General features: G+C 62.4%; 1 protein-coding gene across 8 annotated transcripts in view; it reads left to right on the plus strand.

Annotated features, from left to right (window-relative positions):
• Positions 1-14,702, plus strand: part of ARAP1 (ArfGAP with RhoGAP domain, ankyrin repeat and PH domain 1) — a 34,998-nt gene that overhangs the window by 2,566 nt on the left and 17,730 nt on the right. For 5 of the 8 annotated variants that reach the window (XM_039384409.1, XM_039384410.1, XM_039384405.1 and 2 more), the window contains exons 2-6: positions 4,221-5,003; positions 10,702-10,850; positions 12,276-12,343; positions 13,361-13,464; positions 14,133-14,303. In XM_039384409.1, coding sequence (XP_039240343.1) covers positions 4,300-5,003; positions 10,702-10,850; positions 12,276-12,343; positions 13,361-13,464; positions 14,133-14,303 — 1,196 coding nt within the window. In that variant the 5' untranslated portion in view covers positions 4,221-4,299. Of the gene's footprint in view, positions 1-1,497; positions 1,518-4,220; positions 5,004-6,681; positions 6,697-10,213; positions 10,453-10,701; positions 10,851-12,275; positions 12,344-13,360; positions 13,465-14,132; positions 14,304-14,702 lie in introns of those variants that run through there. The other 3 variants (XM_039384407.1, XM_039384412.1, XM_039384411.1) reach the window with 3 other exon arrangements.

Genomic DNA, 14,702 nt, shown 5'->3' on the forward strand with positions numbered 1-14,702 from the left:
GGTGTCCTTGTTCGTGTGTGCCACAGCCCAGGGCGTGTTTCACTTTTCCAGGTTTTACTTCCAGGGGAGAAGGGGAATGCAGGTGGGACCTCGGGGAAATGAGGAAACCCCAGTTTTCCTGCCCCCTTGTCCCTGACTCCTCACTCCCCTTCTCATCCCCCACCTTCCACCTCTTTGCACTCCCCCCCATCTCCAGGCACAGGCATCTCAGGGCGGTTCCCACGTCGGGGCGGACCCTGGTGCCCCTGGGCGCAGTTGGTGTGTGTGGGAGCACTCAGGCTGCTCCACATGAACCACCTGGAGATGGGAACACCTGACAGTGGGAGGAGGCTCTGAGAGAATCTCTTACACCCCTGGATTGTGGCTCTGCAAGCCTGAACTCGATCCCTGAACAGCTCCTTGGGAGGTTTGAGTGCAATTTGCATTTTTTGGGCTGAGAAGATCTTGAAAATTAAAAAGCTTCACCCTCCCAGGCGAAACTGTGGGCACTGCCACACAGATGGGCACCCACTGAGGTGGAGTGGGGAGGGGTTTGGGTGGGAGGGGGTCTGGGAGTGCTGAGTGCTGTCCCAGGACCCTTCTTCTGCTTTTGAGTGTTTGCTGCGTGCTGAGGATTGCGGCTGGGCAGTTTCAGGGTGAGGATGCAGTGCTTTCGATTCCCAGCCAAGCACGGCAGTGTCTGCGGTAGCGCCAGCGGGTCTGTGTCCTGGGTCCTCTGGGGACACCGGGGACAGCGGGTTCATCCACCAGATCCAGCAGGGACGTTGGGGACATTGGCCCCATCCTGGCTGGCCACGGTCCCTGGCTAAGGATCTCTCCTTAATTTTGGCAGAAGAGGGTAAAAGTCGCTGTAGTGTGAGGCTGGTTGCCCAATGCTGCTGGAGCGTGATGGCTGAGGAACCCCCTTCCCACTGGTGGCTGTCCCTGTTCCCACAGGTTCCTCCGCCACCCGGCTTTGTCCCCTTTGCCTACCGAGACACGGGTGGGTGACAGCTCAGTGCCCTCCCTGGGGATCCACAGGGGTCCTGGGGTGGTGGGGACACGGCAGCCACCATCCGCTTGTCTGTTCTGTCTGGTAGCCAGCGCTGCTGCCCGGGTAGCCCGATCCTTGGTGCCCGGTCCCTGCTGCGCTGCTGGGGAGCCCTCACTTGGCAGGGACCACCCTGCCCAGTTCTTCCTTCCTCTCCGGCCAAAGGCCCTGCCCCATCCTGCTGTCACCTGGGGCTGTAACGGCCCCGGGGTCCGGCCTCCCTGTCCCCGTGGTGGCTGTGGTCAGCAGTGGCTGTGGTTGGTGCATTGCTGGGCTGAGTCCCTGCAGTTCTGCAGGGGCCCAGGGTGGGTATTGCACCACGTCCCGGCTCAGAACCCGCTCGGCTTTCCGGAAAGTTCCCATCGCTGAGGTGGCGTTTGAGGAAGTCCTGGTGTGGGAAGAGACTCCTAAGCAAACCTCTGCTGCAGCAGCCAGACCACAGGCACAGCGGCCACCTCCTCCTGCCGAGCCCAGGGACCATGTGCGGGTAATTAGCTCTCCTTGGTTAACAAGCCCACGGGGCTGGGCAAGGGGAACGTGGGGTGCAGGCAGAGTTTGCCTTCACTGGAGGAGGAATTGCAATGGGAAGTAGATCCATCAAGAGGGTGCTGGGCGCCCGCCAGGCTCCTATGGTGGATTTTCCTGGCTCATGGCCACCATCCTGGGTGCCAGCGAAGGCACGGGCAGGGAAGAGCTGTGGACAAACCTGGTGCTCGGGTGCTGTTGCTGGAGCCGCTCGGTGCAGCTGTGCCAACGAATACTGATGGCCCTGGTCAAACTGCCTGATCCCCAGCGCCTGGGTAGAGGTAATGTGGATCACCTGGGCCTGCGCTCACCCCCGCGGTGCTCGTGGCTTCAGTGGAGCCAGGGGAGGAGCGCGCTCGCCTGCTGTACACAGCTCATTAGTCTGAGGAGCCTGGCCCTCGTTAGTGCCCCACCTGTGGGATGGGAAGCCACCACCTTGAGAGCAGCACAGCAGTGGGATGTGGTGGGCATGTCCCCCGCAGCATGGGGGGCTCCTGCCTGTGCTGGGATCCTTAGCTCTGCTGGGGCAAGAGGTGAATCCCAAGCCCTCCGAGCTGAGGGCATCTGAGGTGGGCTGGGGCGGCTGGCAGTGCCCCCGAAAAAGCAGCCAGCACCAAAGTTTGGGGGCAGAGGGGCTCAGCGAGCCCCTCAGTCCAGGGAGTGGAGACCAGCCTCAGGCACCCCCAGGTCCTTCAGCCCCAGCACTAGGAAAGTGAGGGCTCTGTGGGTTTGAGATGGGCCCCAGTGTTTTTTGGCATCCTGGTTCATTCCCTGGAGTGCTGGTTCCACAGTGCCAGGGTGGTGGCAGCTCTCACCGTCCCCTTGTCATGCCACTTGTCCAGCCTTTTAAGTCTCTTACAAAACAGCCCCTGTGGTTTTGCCTAATCCCAGGGAGGAATGTGGTGGGTCAGCACAGTTAGGATTTGGGCTCGGCAGGGGCCCTGGCCAGGGTGACTCCCTAATCCCCAGCAGCCGGCTGGGTTATGTCGTCTCCCTGGGTTGATTTTTCTTCTGGAATATCCTCGTCTCATTTAGGACAGAGATTAAATGATTAATGACTGGAGGAGGGAACCCAGTGAAGACCTGATGAATGATTTACTTGGTGAGGGCGAAGGGCGGGAGCGGGACGTCGAGCTGCCAGCCCAGCACACCGGGGACCCCGCGGGGCCCTTGCAGGAGCTTTGTCCCCATCCCTGGTGAGCAGCAAGGAGGGCCCTCGGCCACCATGGGTGGTGCTGAGACGGTGCTGGTGGTGAGCGCTGGTGCAGCCGCCCCTTCCTGATGGGTCTGTCCAAGCAGTGCGTGGATGTGCTGGCACCCGTGCCAACAGGTGACACTGGTCAGTGCGACTCCTGGGCTCTGGCCAGGAGGGCACATGTGTGGCAGTGCCATACTGCTGTCGCCGTGCTTCCCTCTGTTTCTGTGCTCCCCTGCTGTTTTGCCTCAGCAGGCAGCGCCCGGCTGGGGTTCAGCCTGCCCGTGCTGGTGTCGCTGGAATCTGGTGACAGCACAGTCACCCAGCACCATCACTCGCCCATTTTCAATAATAGATGAGGAGTTTTTAGGTGTGGAGGTGGGAGAGGGAATTTTATTCTGATTCAGGGATTTCCCCTGTTGGTGGGGATTGCTGGGAGCAGTGGGAAAGTCCTGGATGCCGCTGGTTTCTCTGGTGCTACCAGTGAGGAGCCCCACGGGTCAGCCAGCCCTGGGGTCCCTGTTGCTCCTTCCTTGGACACTTGGCCCTTGCACAGGACCTTTTGCAGCCTGAAGCAGAGCCAAACTGTGCCGGGAGGTGCCAGGGAAGTGGCACTGTGGCTGGATCCCAGTGGCACCGGGATGCCAGTGTCTGAAGGTGTGGGGGTCAGTGGCTGTGGGGACCCCACAGTGCCACAGGCTCGTCGGTGTCCGGTTAGTGTCGGGTCAAGGATGAGCTTGGCTCGGCTGCACCCTTTGCACCAAAACCACAAGTGCTGCCGGGGGCTGGGACCTGCCTGAGTCACAGAAAATGTGACTCTGACGGCAAATCAGACCGGCCTATTTATGGTTCAGGAAATCCTCAAGCTCCTTCTTAGCAGGTCTAAAAAAGCCTCCAGCCAACCCAAAATAAGACAGTGCCGGGGTCACCGGCAGCGCTGCATGTGCCAGCACGGCTGGAGTCTGCCTCCCTCCTGGAATGGGCACTGCCGGGGCTGTGATACTGGTGGGTGAGAAGGGCAGGGTATCCCACCCGCTGCTGGGTGGGATAACAGGGATTGGCCCCACTGGCAGCTACAGCATGGCATGAGGGCACTGCCAGCAGGGCAGAGACCAAGCAAGCCCCTGTCTGGCTGGGGGGGCTTCATGGCCAGTGTGGGACCTTCCCACACGCTGCTCTGTCCCCCAGCCCACATGTCACTCCCCAGGAGCATGCTGGGGCCCTGTGGTGCCATCACCTGTGAGGCTCAGTGGGGATGGCCTCTATATTTTGACACCTAAATGGGGACTGTCCAACATTCCCACAGCCCTGCAGCCCCACAGTTCAGGACTGGGTGATCCTTGGGGCATGGGGGAGTTGGAGACCCTAGGAAAACCAGGTGACTTCACTGGGAATGTTGATTTTGGGACCCCTGGCTTCAGCTGGAGCATGTTTTGGGACTGACCGTGACCCCATTGTCTCCATCCCCAGGTCCTGATGCCATCCTGAGCCTCGCCAGGCACGGGAGATGCACTGAGTGGCACAGGGTCTCTGTGGCCAGTCCCCTGCCATGGAGGAGGAGGGATCTCTGCCAGTGGCCGCCTGGCTGGCCGCCCTCCACCTTGACCAGTACGTGGAGAGCTTCCAGCAGAGCAACCTGTGGTCGGTGTGGGACTGCCGGGCGCTGACGGACGAGGGGCTCACCCGCCTCGGGGTGCTGCTGCCCGGCCACCGCCGCCGCATCCTCCTGGGGCTGCAGAAAGCCTTCGCCGAGGCTGCGCTGCCCGCCGGGACCCCCCCGACCCCCGCCGGGAAACCCGTCCCCATGAAACGCCACATCTTCCGCCTGAGCACGGCCACGGCGCCGGAGCAGCCGGAGCAGCCGGAGCAGCCGGAGCCCCGGGCCCTGCCCGTGCCCGGCGGGATGCCCGGTGGGACCCCACCACTGGAGCCAGAGCGGGCTGCGAGCTTCACCCAGCTGCCCCCACCCATCCCGCCCAGGGTGGGATGCCGCCCCCCCCTCAAATTCTCCCCATCGCTATCGGGGGGCAGCCCCGAACCCCCCCCCGTGCCCCGCAGCCACCTCCCTGCCCCGGAGGAGCCCTCACCGCCAGCCCTCGTGGAGAAGCCCGCTGCCGAAAGCAGGGCCAGACCCCCGCTGCCACCGCTGCCAGCCAAGAGACACCAACTGGAAGCCAAGGGCCAGTCCCTGAAGGGCCCCCCGCTGCCTGACCGCCCCCCCGTGCTGCCCCCCAGGGCCGTGTCCCAGAGGAGGTAAGAGGGTGGCAGGGGGGTGGGCCTGGGGGTGCCCCAAGGAGCGGGGTCCCTGTGGGGGGCTGCTGTGGTGTGGGTGGAACCCTCAGGTGGGAGCACATCATCGTGACGTGGGTGGCCTGGGGTACCCGTGCCCTCCCCACACCCCAGCACATCCCCCTGGGGGTACCCCTGCCCCAGACCCCACATTTCCTGGGGGTATCCGCATGGGGTGGGAGGGCTAAGATACTTATTTTGGCTGCAGCTGGATGTGGCCACCCTGATCACCCCAGTTACCCTGGTCACTCCAACCTGGCTTGGGCTGGGGTTCAGTGTCCCCCCCAACAATGCAGAGCCCCTGCCTTGCCCCTGCCTGCAGTGCAGGCAGTGCTGAGGCCTGAGCAACTCGTCACAGTGGTGGGTGCAAGGCAGTGAACTGCAGCACGAGGAAAGGTGGAGGGAGCAGGGGGCAGGCTGCTGCTGGCTGCTGTGGCAGGATGACATGGGAGCAGGCTGGAGTTTGGGGGCAGCAGCGCTTGCAGCCCCCCCCTTGATGTCCCACCTCCCCAGTGCACCCCTGAGTGCTGCGGGCCTGCAGGCAGGTGTGAAGTGGGGTCTGGGAGCGGAGTTTGGAGTGGGCAGAGGAGCCCCTGGGTGCCAGCACCTGCCTGGGGCAGGGTGGGGGACTGTTAGCGAGGCTGTGTGGCCCCCCTGGGAGCTCCCACCCAACCTCCCCAGGACCCCTGGACCCCTCAGCAGTCCAAGGCACGTGTTGCTGGAGCTGGGCTGTCCAGCTGGTCCCCAAGGGGAGGCAGAGCCTGCACCTGGGGGTGAGGTGGGGTTAGTCCTGAGTGATGATGCTGGATGGGACCCCCTGTGTAATCAGGGTGAGAATGGGGGGGCTGGTGGCTGGACTGCCCCTCCCAGCTTCCCGTCCCTGTGCCTCTGTGGGCTTTTTGGGATGAGGGAGATGGAGTTGACCCCCGTGCCTGTGCTTTGCCCCCTGCCTGGTGCTGATGCAGCAGGGAGCAGGCTGGGATGCTGAGCTGGGGAGAGGGCTCAGGCAGCTGATGTCAGGGGTCTGGCACCCCATGGGGTGGGCAGCACCCACCCCTGGGGCTCCATGGGCTCTGGATTAACAGCATCCATCCTGGCACGGAAGGGACTGGCCCCACCACTGCATTTCTGCACCAAGATGGTCCCCAAAATCCCCTGGAGCCACTCTCCATCCTACTCTGGCGAGGAGCCTGCCAGGGCATGGCGAGGCCAGTGGCTGCCAGTTTGATGCCAGCTGTGCCAATTTGGTGCTGGCTGTGCTAGGTCGGTGCTGGCCATGCCGGTTCGGTGCTGGCCATGCCATGGTTTTGGTGCTGGCCATGCCATGGTTTTGGTGCTGGCCATGCCGGTTTGGTGCTGGCCCTGCAGTGGGTTCAGTTCTTGCTATGATGGTTTGGTGCCAGCTGTGCCGTGGGCTTAGTGCCAGCCCTGGGGGGGTTTGGTGCCAGCCACGGCAGTGTTTTGGCACTGGCAGTGCCGTGGGCTCGTTCAGGCCGTGCCGTGGGCTCGGCGCCGGCCATGCTGCCGCTTCAGCCAGCTCAGGAAGTTTTGCTGCAGCGCAGGAAGTGCCGGGGTGACAAACTCCGCTTCCCACCGGCCTCCCCGAGCCCTGCCCGTGCTGCCGACCGGCCCTGCGGGGTCCCTGCCGCCTGCCCAGGTAGGGGGGTCACCGCTGGCACGGTGCCAGGCGTGCCGAGCGCGGGCAGGCGGCGGGGCCGGGCCCGAGGGGTCTGGGATGGGAGCCAGGGCTGCCGCTGCTCCCGGCTGCGAGTCTCGCTCTGCCGGCTCCAGTGGGTGTTTCCTGCCCTGGCCTGTGTGCCCACAGGCACTGTTGGCACCCCAGTCCCTGCTGGCCCAGAGCGGGCACAGCCCGCCCCGGCACAGCGCCCCAAAGGCTGTGCCTTAGAGTCCTGGGGCTGGCATTCCCCCCTGGAGCTGCCCCGGGGCATTTGGGACCCTTGGGAGCTACGTGCAGGACCGCGGGACTCGGGAGGGATGGGGCTGTGGCCTGGCCAGGTGCCAGTGGCTGAACAGCACCCCCAGGACAGAGGGGTGCTCCAGTGGCCTGGGGGCCTGGGGTCACCATGGGGGAGCCCTGTGGCCTGTGCCAGTGCAGGGCAGGGCGGCGGCTGTGGGGCCCTGGCACTCGCTGTGCCCTGATGCACATGTAACATACAGGTTACACGTATGTGCTGGTGCTTGGTAGTGGCAGAAGGGGATATGGATATGTATATGTGTACAGATGGGTGTATATGTGTACAGTTGTGTATATATGTATGATATCTATCTCATATATATGTGTGTGTGTGTATATATATGATATCTATCTCATATATATGTGTGTGTGTGTATATATATGATATCTATCTCATATATATGTGTGTGTGTGTATATATATATATGATATCTATTTCATATATATGTGTGTGTGTGTATATATATATATGATATCTATCTATTTCATATATATGTGTGTATATATATATATATATATATACACCTTGATGCTCTAGTGAATATACACAGGCAAATATCTATGCATCCATATATGCTTTATGTGTGTATTATATGTATATATTGAGGAGATCAAAACTAACCAGTTGAACCCCAAAATTCTTATCTCAAAGTCACTTTAATTGTACGACCAGCAATACGTTGGTTATAGGTGGGTTCTTGTTTTGGGAACATTTAAAAAATAAAGAGCTATTATCTCCTAAGAAATTCTTCCCTCTGAGGGTGGTGAGACACTGGCACAGGTTGCCCAGAGAGCCTGTGACTGTCCCATCCTTGGAAGAGTTCAAGTCCAGGCTGGACAGGGCTTGGAGCAACCTGCTCTAGTGGAAGGTACGTCTGCCCATGGCGTGAGACGAGCTTTAAGGTCCCTTCCAAACCAAACCATTCCACGATTCTGTGCCTCTTTGGCCAGTGGCAGTGCCTGGCCATGCCCGTGGCTGGAGGAGGTGCTGTGGTGCAGGACAGCCGGCAGGGACAAGGGGTGCATTCAGGAGGGTGTGGGTGTGAGTCACCCCGTGGCAGGCGTTGGGTCCTGGCCCTGCGTGCAGGGCAGCACGTGCTGGGAGCTCAGGGGACCCCCTCCCTGGGGTCCCCTGTGGTGATGGGTGCCCTGTGCTGGGGCCGAGGGAGCTCCACAGCCCCGGGGTGTCGCTGCTGGCCCCCACACCCTTCCCCTGCCCCCGTGGGGGGACCTGCCCCGGGTGCCTGTGGCTAGTGAGCACAGGGGGCGGGGGGCAGGAGGGACGGTGCTGGGCTGCCCGGGGACCAACTGCAGTGGGGATGCTTGCCCATGTCGGGGGTGATGCTTGCCCATGTAGGGCTGGTGCTTGCCCACATCAGGGTGATATTTGCCCATGTCTGGATGGTACTTGCCCGCATCAGGGTGATGCTCGCTGCATCCAGGCTGGTGCAGGGCTCTGGCTCCTTTGGACAGTGAGGCGGCTGCATGGGTCTGGCCCTGGTGGCCCTGTCTCTGGGCGGGGGTGAGTCCCCCACCATAATCCCCCGTGGAGGTGGGAGTGCCCACGGGGGAGGTACCTTGGAGCACGAGACCTGGGCATTTCTGGGGTGACGCCACCCCCCCAGCTCCCGTCGCTTCCGGCTGTGCTGCCGTGGTCCCCGGCACTTCCTCACAGCTGCTCACAGAACATGTTGTGGTTTCCTCCAGGCCACGTTCACCTCCAGGGTCTCACCGTCCTCCCAAATGCTGGGCCACCCCCGAGCACCCCTGTGCCAGGAGGTGATGGGAACATCCCAGCCCTGCTGGGTGCGGGATGTAGTGATGCCACCTCCCACGGGATGATGCCAGCAGCCGTGTTCAGCACCAGGAGCTCTCTCTCACCAGCTCTGCATTTGATGCCCCCCTCCCTGTGCCGGCAGTGGGGCTGTGAGCCCCTCAGTTTTGGCCACTGATGGCTCAGAGCTACAGACCCCGTGAGGGTCCCAGCAGCAGTGGGTGCTCATGTCTGCACCCCGATGGTGTGGTGAGGCTGTCAGTGGGAGGGCACCCCCTCTCCATGGTCAGGGAGTGGTCTGGGTGCAGAGCAGCTCCCTGAGCAGCTGGGGGATGTTGAACCCCGAGGGGGTTGTAGAAGGGCAGTGAATGATGTCCAAGGAGGTGATGACAGAAGACTCCTTCTTGGAGGGCTGGACAAGCTGGGCAGGGGTGGTGGCCTAGGCTGAGGTTTGGCTTTGAGGTGGTGTTGCCTGTGGGAGAGCAGTCCCCCTGCTGCCCTCCTTGGGGGAGAGGCCCAGATAGGGGACAGCAGATAAGGCACCGTTTGACACTTCTCTAATGGCAGATGTGGCGCTGGCCAGACCCTGCCTGGAGCAGGATGGACATCCTTTGGGCACGGCTGCATGGGGGGTCAGGGGGTGATGGGGCACCTACACTGCCCCACAGAGCCATGGGGGGACATGAAGCCCAGGGATGCTACAGCACCAGAGGATGACATGGAGAGAGGGCACACCAGTGGGGAGGCCGTTTTGGGGAACTGGGGTGTTATCTGTGCCTGGGCTCTGTGAGTGCCCATCCTGCGTGTCCCTGGGGTGGCAGGACTGGGCCTTGGCCAGAAACCCTCCTGAGGTGTCCCCAGCCAGGAGATGGAGGTTTTCCTGGCCTGGGGCTTGCTTCCCTGGTGGTCGTGAGGCTCATGCTGCAGCCTCCCAGCCCCAGAGCAGGGGCTGCACAGATGCAGACCCCAGCTGGGCTCTTGCCGGGCCCTCTGTGGCTTGTGCACTGCCACCTCCTTGTCCCTGGGTCCCCGCACTCCCGGGAGCCTCAGCAGCCACTGCCTGGCAGTGCTAGGAGCAATCCTGTTGGGCTCCCCTGCCCACGCTCCCCTGCCCACGCTCCCCTCCTTCCCTGCCAGCATTCCCTAATGTATGGATGGTTTGTGGCTGGTTCCCATGGAAATGCTGCTGAGAAATGAGGTCAGGCTGACCCAGGGACAGCCAGCACTCCCGTCCTCCTCTGCTTCCTGCTCCAGCTAGGGAGGTTTCCTTTCTGGCTCAACCCCAAGCCTGGGGAAAGCTCCTGTGCACCAGCCGTGGGGCTGGGAGGCACCAGGGTTCACCATCTCCAGTAACAGTGGGGTGCTGGTGGCTCACTGACTATGGAGAAGCTCCATTTCCAGGGGTTCTTGCTGCCCTAGCAGCCACCCCAGATCTCCAGCGTCCACCCCACTGTGAGGACCCTGGTGGCATGGAACATTCCCAGCACCCCCCATCCTGCTCAGGGGACCCTGTGGCCACCTGCAAACCAGCCAAGGAAGCGGCTCCGCCGTTGTTTAGACTGGAGGAGAGAAAACAATCTGCTCTGGGACGTGGCTTCAAGGCTGTGGGCGGCTTGGGGTGTCCCGGAGCCAGATAAGGATCCTGAGCTGCAGAGGAGACACAGGGAAGTGAGGTTGGATGCCAGGAAAATGGTTCCAGGATAGAAAAGCAGCGGTATAACCCCAACACAGGGGAGGCTTTGCCGTGGAGTCTCCTAGGAATTGGTTTGTGGGTTTGGGTCTGCTGGGGTTTGGTCCCTTTGGGGCTTCCTCTTGCACTCTGGGACCCCCCCGTTGATGGCTGCTGGGGTGTGGGGGTTTGGGAAGTGGGGCAGGGGCTGGCATAAGGCAGCACTTCCTCCTCTCTCCTGCAGCACCCCTGCCAAAGAGGAGGTCCCCATCCCTGACAGAACACCCAGTGTCCCCCTGTCCCCACTGTCCCCCCTGCCCCGCACGAAGCCGCCAGTCCTGCTGCCCCCGGAGCTGCCCCGCAAGGCCAGTGTCCCCTTCGTGCCCGAGTTCGGTGAGTACGGGGGGGGCCCTCCAGCCTTCCCCTGTCCCAGATCTTCCCTTGGGATATCTGGGTATCCATCTATCAGCGTTCAACCTGTGGGTGCTGTGCCTTCCTCCCCTACCAGTTTGTCCCTCTGTCCTTGCTGGGATCCTTCTCTCCTCTGTCCCCTTCCTTGCCTGCTGGGGGTGTTGGGGTGCAAGATCTGGGCTGAGGGTTTCAGGGGGTGCAAGATCTGGGCTGGGGCTTTGGGTGCAGCCTCTCTTAGGGGAGAGCGAATGTGGGTGCTGGAAGCCCCTGTGAGCATTCATGGAGGAAAAGTGAACCTGACAAGGGGGTGAAATGTGGGCCCCCTTGCATGTCCTTGGTTCTGGGGTCCCAGCACCATGCCTTTGCATCCCCCAGCCCCCTCCCTGGGGTGTCCCCGGAGCTCAGCCAGCTGCAGGGAGCGATGCTGACCCCCACGGAGGGTGCAACCCTGGTTGGACTCTAATTCAGCTGGAATAGCTGTGCTGCAAAGAAGAAGGGCTGAGCTCTGCGGGGCCCTGGGTGCCTGCTCAGGGCCAGCGGCCCTCCAAGAAGTGGCACTGGTTTAACTGAGAGCTGGGCTGTGTTTCAGAAGCTGGGAGAAGCCATGGACAGGAGCTTATCTGTTTGTCGTGGGGTTGCAGGGAGGAAAGTTGCTCCCACCCCGTGCCTGGCTGGGTTGGGGATGCAGAGTCTGCAGAGGGGGTCCCTGGTGCCAAGGCAAGCATCTACCTCCTGCAGCCTGGGAGCATCTTTGCCTGCTGCCAGTGCCCAAACAGCATCACCTGGGTTGCGATTTTGGGAGGAATCTGCTCCAGGTTCTCAATGGGATTTGGGAGTGAGTGTCTGCCAGGGTCAGGCTATCTGGGGCCACTTGTTCCCTGCGGGGTTACAGTCTTGGCCAGGAGTGCTGTTGCTGTGGGTGCTGGGTGAGGAGGAACCACCTCCTCGCTCCCATCCTCCTCTGGGATCTCGTTTCCGTGGGTGCACAAGCTCGTGAGCTGATAAGGAACAGGGGAGGAGGGAATCCACCTTGGAAAACAAGATGTGGGAGAAGCCCCTGGGACCCCTCAGCAGCAGGAGCTCCCCGTTAGAGACATGAGAGCCTGGACAAAGCCGTGGTGCTGGGGCTGGTGGCACCAAATTCCCCCCAGGCAAAGCCAGGAGGGTCGTGACAGTGCTGAGAGGTGCCACTAGTGGGACTTTGCCCTTTCCCAGCTCTTCCCCAAACTCCTCGATAAAAGCCTTGTTGTCACAGGAATGGTGTGGTTTGTTTGCCAAGGGTAAAGCAAGGGGGAAGCCAGCCCAGCCATGCCAGCAACCTCTCCACAGGCTCTGGGGTGGCAGGGGGGGAAGGGACCCCTTGCTCCACCCCAGCTGATTCCCAGCATCTTCCCTTTCCTTTGTCAGATGACTCGGACTACGAGGACTCAGCCTGGGAGGAGGAATTAGCCAGACCCGTGGGGGAGATGGCCAAGGTTGGTCCCACCATGGGGTGGGAGGTGGGCAGGAGCTAGTAACTGTCCCGAGGAGAGATGCTGGCCTTGGGATGCTCCAGAGATACTGGTTAGGGCTGGAGGAGCACGTCGGCAGTGCCTGGAGAGGGGGTTGTGCCTTGCTGAGCACCCACCGGGTCTCCCAAGGGTCCCCGGGGAGCACCCACTGGGTTTCCTGGGGGTGCTGGGACCCCAGGGTCACAGGGATCCTTGGGAAGCACCCACCAGGTCTTTCAGTGCTGCTGAAATGCCAGGGTCCCCAGGGAGCACCCACCAGGTCTCCCATGGGGGTTGGAACCCCAGAGTCACCAGGAAGCACCCACTGGGTCCTTCAGTGTCCCTCGGAGGTACCCACCTGCCTTTCAGCGGTGCTGGAACCCGAGGGTTCCTGGGGAGCACCCACCGGTGTCCCCAGGAATCACGCACTGGGTGCCCCGGGCTCTCCGCAGAGCACCCGCAGCCGTGCAGCGCCCCGGCACACTCCCGTGCCCAGGGTGCATGCTAGCGGACACCTCCGGCATTGCATCCTGAATTTAAGCCCTGGGTTGGGAGCTTCTGTCTGCCCCCCGCGCTCCCTGGGGCGGGAATGGGTGGATTTGAGGGATCCCAGCAGCTGCAGGTCCCCATGAGCGCCTGGAGCCCCCCACTTGCCTCTGCTTGGGAACGCTGTGGCCGAGGAGGGGGAGATGTCGGGTTTCTTGATAAGCGCCGACATTTTTAGCTGCTATAAATAACCACCCCGGTGTTCAGCTCCTCCCCTGACTGCGCTTCCCTCCCTCTGCAGGCCCCAGCGTGTCCCTTCCTGGGCACCCTGCCATTGTGGGCACCTGCCAGCCAGTGCTGGTGACACGGCATCGTGTCCCCTCTCCCTTAGTCCCCCTGCACCCTCACGGTGCAGCGAGGGCACCCAGGGGACCCCACGTGTCACCCCTGCCCATCCCTCATGGTGCAGGGGGGCACCGTGGGGACCCCGGGTGTCACCTGTGTGTGTCCCTGCAGGAGGATGCTGAGCCTGGGACGGGGCGACCGCGGTCCCTGCGCTTCAACAGCCTCTTCAGCGACGACGAGCTCGGCGAGGACCAGCCCGAGGTGTCCCCTGCAGAGTACGAGCTGGGCTGCCACGCTGCGGGCAGGGGCCGTGTGTGCGGGCAGGGGCCGTGTGTGCGGGCAGGGACACACGCACAGGGAATGTGCCTGCGTGCGTGTGGGTTCTGTGTGTGTGTGTGTGTGCCCTGCTGGGGACGTGTGTGCAGGGGCTGCACACGCGTGTGCACGGACGGGATGCGTGTGCACGCGTGTGCGCGTGGCTGGTGACACTGTGTGTGCGTGTGTGTGTGTTTAGGCAGGGGATGTGTGTGCACTGCCAGGGGGTGCTTGCGTGGGGGGTGTCTGTGAGCACAGGCACAGAGCACTTGTACATGGGAGTGCACAGGTCAGGGCCTCTCGCGTGTGCTCAGCTCCACATGTGCCCGTGCAGGACCCGTGTGGGGGAGCACACGTGTGTGCGTGTGAGCAGAGGGCAGCTCTGCACGTCGCTGGGTTGGGGCTGTGGTCCTGGGAGTGCCCCGTCCTCCCTGCCGGGGCTGGGACCCAGGCCTGGGCTGCTCCAGGAGCTGGGGGATGTGCCCGTGTCCCCGCTCACACAGAGCTGGCGCCTGCATTGCCTGTGCCTCGGGGAAGGGCACAGGGAGGCTGAGGCAGGCGGGGGGAGCCTCAGCCCCTCCCGGGACCCACCAGCTCTTAACCCCCTCCCCTGGCTCCTCGTGCCCAGTGGCAGCAGCAGCTGGAGTGACAGGGACCCCGGCCCGTGCCCGCCCGCACCCGACGCCTTCCCCGGCGGCAGCCCCGGCACGCTCGGTGACAGCATGGAGGGCACCGGTGCCACCGCCCCGCTGTCACCCACCATCAGAGCGGGGTGGCTGGACAAGAACCCACCACAGGGGTGAGTGATGTGCTGGGGGTCTCTGTGTGCCGTGGAGGGGTGATTGTCCCCCCCTTTTCCCGCCTGTAATTCCTGCTCACGGGGGCGTAATTTTGCTTTGGTGAAAATACATCACGAGGGGTTCCTTCTACTCCCTTCTAACCCATGATTTAGGTTAGAATGACCCAGTTTTGGTGAAAAAGCCTTTCTCAGAGCGGGTGCCACCAGTGGTTATACTGAGCTGGCTGAGGAGGAGGAGGAGGAAAGGCTGCAGCTTGAGCTCCCTCCTGGACCCCGTGTCATTGGGAAAAGAGCTGCCTTTGCTCTTGGGGAGCCCTGGAGTAGCGGTAACCCCAAAAGAAGCTGTCAGGGATGAGGTGAGGTGTCTGGGATGACCTGTGGGTTTGGGGATTGCTGCGT

This window comes from Pipra filicauda, unplaced genomic scaffold (assembly GCF_003945595.2).
Source record: "Pipra filicauda isolate LSUMZ 115617 unplaced genomic scaffold, ASM394559v2 scaffold352_size854550_pilon, whole genome shotgun sequence".
NCBI classification, from domain to species: Eukaryota; Metazoa; Chordata; class Aves; order Passeriformes; family Pipridae; genus Pipra; species Pipra filicauda.